Here is a 3,103-nt window from a genome sequence, read left to right as displayed (position 1 = left end):
CCTCCTCAACAACAACAGCAGCAGCAGCACCGCCCTACCATGTACGAACGCCACTCCTCCCACGAACCAACCCCTTCCCGCGCCCGCACTCCCACCTTCCCCCACCACCAACACCGACCGCAGCAACAACAACAACTTCCACAGCCCCTACCACGCCTACGGCTACGGCTATTCCTCCAGCAGTCTCCACCACGACTACAACGACGCCGACGACGGCGTCCAGATGACGTTTGACACGAGCTTTGATGACGACGACCACGGTGATCACAGGCCGAAAGTGTCGTCGCCGTCGTCGACGACGGCGGCTTCGGTTGGGGGGTTGTCGGGGTTTAGTGGTGGTGTCAGTGGGGGTGGGGGTGGTGTTGCGAGGCCGGAGATGAGGTCGGCGCAGACGGTGCCGAATATCACGTTGGCGGATCCGTGGGCGGATGAGGATGAGGAGTTTGGGAGGGGGGAGAAGGAGATTAAGATGACGTTTGCTTGATTTGGGTTTGTGAGGTTGATTGGGTGGGGTGGGGTGGGATGGGATGAGATGGGGTGGTTCTTTGAGGATTGGGGGGTATGATGATGGGATAATGAATGCGGGATGATGCTTGCTGTGTTATGTGGTGATGATGGCGGTGATGGGTGGGGTGGGTAGTTGGTGCTGGCTGAGGGGTGGTCGGTAATGCTTGATGATGGATGGAGGTTATTTACTGGTTACTTAGCAGATGGATGGTTAGGGGGCTGCGTCACTGGCGCATAGGCCCCTGAAGCAGGGTTATATGAGCGATTTTTTTCGGTCATTCATGGTCATGGTTGCTGTTCTGTGCCCGTCTTGAATCTCCATTGCTCTCATACCCTCATACCCTCATCCATCCGTACTCCAACCATCCACAGCTATTTGGTAGACCCGACACCTATGCACACAACACCCCCCAACTCCAGTCGCTAGCTCAATGCCTAATCTCAAACTCGACCTCGCCGTCCACCACCTCCTTGTCCTCCTTGTCCAGCCGGACAACCCGTGAGTGCCGCGGCCCGTTGTTGAGGTGGTTCAGGAACTCCGTGATGGCGTCTTCCTCGCCTTGGGCTTCACCCTCGACCTGGGGTTTTCATAAGGTGTGAGATGCTTCTTTCTTTAACTGCTTGTAATCTATTTGTTTGGTAAGTATGGGCGTTGTGTACCTTGTTGTTGTCGGTGTTACGCACCCAACCGGTGAGATCCTGCTCGATGGCTCGGTGGTAGGTGAACTGGCTGGCGAGGGTTAGCGGATGGTAGGAAAGGGGAGAAGTTAAGTGGAAAGCTTTGATGATCCAAGCAACGTGTTGGCTTGATTATGGGTATGGTTTAACAACGGAAGTACGCACCGGAAACCAACCCCTGAGTTCATGTCGAGTTAGCTTGTGTCCACAAGGGGCTCAAGAAGTATCTCATATCCAGGTTCAGTCAATGATATGAGAAGAATATAAATAAACAGCACTCGCCTTGTACCATGCCCCCATGGGCAAGGAAGTAAACCTGATATTGAGAAAGAAAACAAGTGTCAGTGAGGTTGTTTGTCACTCCTCGGTAACTAGTCGTACCCTCTTCACCATCGTGGCCACCTTGAATAAGTTTCAAAGAGGATGCTTGAGACGAGATAGCCGAGGGCGAGTAATGAGGACTAGTCAGTGTGCGATGACAATGGACTGTGCGCCCCGATACACTTCGAGTACCATGTGGGTAAGTTCTCGATGATGTCAAAGGCACTACTTAGGTAGAGTTAAGGGAAGCTCCGATAAGATAGGAATCACGGGGTTTGCCAGCCAAGAGAGGGGTAACAAACACGGCTCATGGAGATATCGAGTGATGAAACCGTAACGAGAGGTACTTTCTTAAAATTGACTGATGTTTCTATCGGTCGGTTTCATAATTCTAAATATAGGTAACTCTGTCTGTTACACGATGCACAGAGAGCCAAATCGAGCATACACCACATGTATTCAAGTATCAAGGTACAACCAACAGAACTCGAGCCAGTCTAAGTGCCATTCCGGATGCCAGATCACCGTCTTCAACATGTACCTAACATAGGTAATTAACATGCCTTCGCCAAAACAAGAACAAAAACAAAAAAATGCTCTAACCCACCACCATGCTAAACCCACCCCCCTCCTCATGCCCCAACAGACCGACATACAGACAGACTACTTGGTACTATCAAAGCTGTACTGCAGCCATCCACCGAGAGCACGCAGACTCTCCCAGCGGACATTCTCGTCCTGCTCGGCCATGAGCGCCATGACGCGGGTCTTAAGGCCGAGGCGCTCGAGCTGCCCGCGCTTCTCGGGGACCTCGCGGACGAGGCAGCCGACGTCGTTGCAGGCGATGGCGAGCACGGCCTGGTCGTGGTCCCAGGGCTTCTGCATGATGTCGGCGAGGCGGCGCACCAGCGCGCCGTTCTCGAACTCGAGGATCTTGCGCGCGTTCTCCGCCCAGAACACCGTGTTGCGGTGCGGCGGCGACCACCGCAGGTGGCCCGAGTTGAGCTCCCCGACGTACTCGTCGAAGGTAGTTTTGGTTTTGGTGTACTCGTCCAGCAGCTCGCGCAGTTTGTCCATGTCCTCCCGCAGGTCGGGGTCGGCGAACTGGCGCGTCTTGAGGTTCTGGAGGAGGGCGGGCAGCCGGGCGAGGACGGCGGGTATTGGCGCGTGCACCCCCCCAGCACTTGTGGTTCAGAAGGTTGCCCATTTTGCAGTAGCGATTTTTACGCTACAAAACATGCAAATGCCCATTGACCCCTTGCCACTCCGGTTGAGACCCATAAAGCACAAAGAAACCCATGGCTGCATGTCCATCACTCCTCAACCACGTTGCCCTTCTCCGAGACGTAGATGCCGTCCAAGAACTGTGTCGCGTGTTAGCCTCGTTATCCTCGCCCCGTGGTGTGGGAGATGCCGGGTGTCGGTGCCCCGCGATTTTTGTGTATTGGACGAACCTTCCGGATATCTTGTTTCCGCACTCTGCAAATCTGCTGGATGTCCGCAGCGCTTTTGCGAGACGGCCTCGAGCGAGTTACCGTGGAGGACCAGCTCATGCTTTCTGCGCTTTCGAGACCTCCACTTCGACACCGGGCTGCAT

General features: G+C 54.6%; 3 protein-coding genes across 3 annotated transcripts in view; 1 reads left to right on the top strand and 2 right to left on the bottom strand.

Annotated features, from left to right (window-relative positions):
* CHGG_02799 (uncharacterized protein) overlaps positions 1-234 on the top strand; it is a gene marked incomplete at both ends in the record, with an annotated part of 1,528 nt that extends 1,294 nt beyond the window's left edge. Inside the window, one exon of the mRNA XM_001229314.1 lies at positions 1-234. This exon is cut by the window's left edge and continues 1,095 nt beyond it. Coding sequence (XP_001229315.1) covers positions 1-234 — 234 coding nt within the window.
* Positions 235-935: 701 nt separating this feature from the next.
* CHGG_02798 (uncharacterized protein) lies at positions 936-1,578 on the bottom strand (the record flags this gene model as incomplete). Its single annotated transcript, XM_001229313.1, has 3 exons — positions 936-1,085; positions 1,192-1,233; positions 1,567-1,578. 3 exons carry the CDS (start codon positions 1,576-1,578, stop codon positions 936-938), a joined length of 204 nt encoding a protein of 67 aa, XP_001229314.1.
* Positions 1,579-2,169: 591 nt separating this feature from the next.
* On the bottom strand, positions 2,170-3,059 carry CHGG_02797 (uncharacterized protein; the record flags this gene model as incomplete). The annotated part of the gene is made up of 3 exons (XM_001229312.1): positions 2,170-2,689; positions 2,824-2,870; positions 2,961-3,059. 3 exons carry the CDS (start codon positions 3,057-3,059, stop codon positions 2,170-2,172), a joined length of 666 nt encoding a protein of 221 aa, XP_001229313.1.
* Positions 3,060-3,103: the final 44 nt, after the last annotated feature.

Source organism: Chaetomium globosum, genomic scaffold (assembly GCF_000143365.1).
Source record: "Chaetomium globosum CBS 148.51 scaffold_2 genomic scaffold, whole genome shotgun sequence".
NCBI classification, from domain to species: Eukaryota; Fungi; Ascomycota; class Sordariomycetes; order Sordariales; family Chaetomiaceae; genus Chaetomium; species Chaetomium globosum.
The sequence above is the reverse complement of the archived record's forward strand: the minus strand, read 5'-3'. Positions and strand labels throughout refer to the sequence as shown.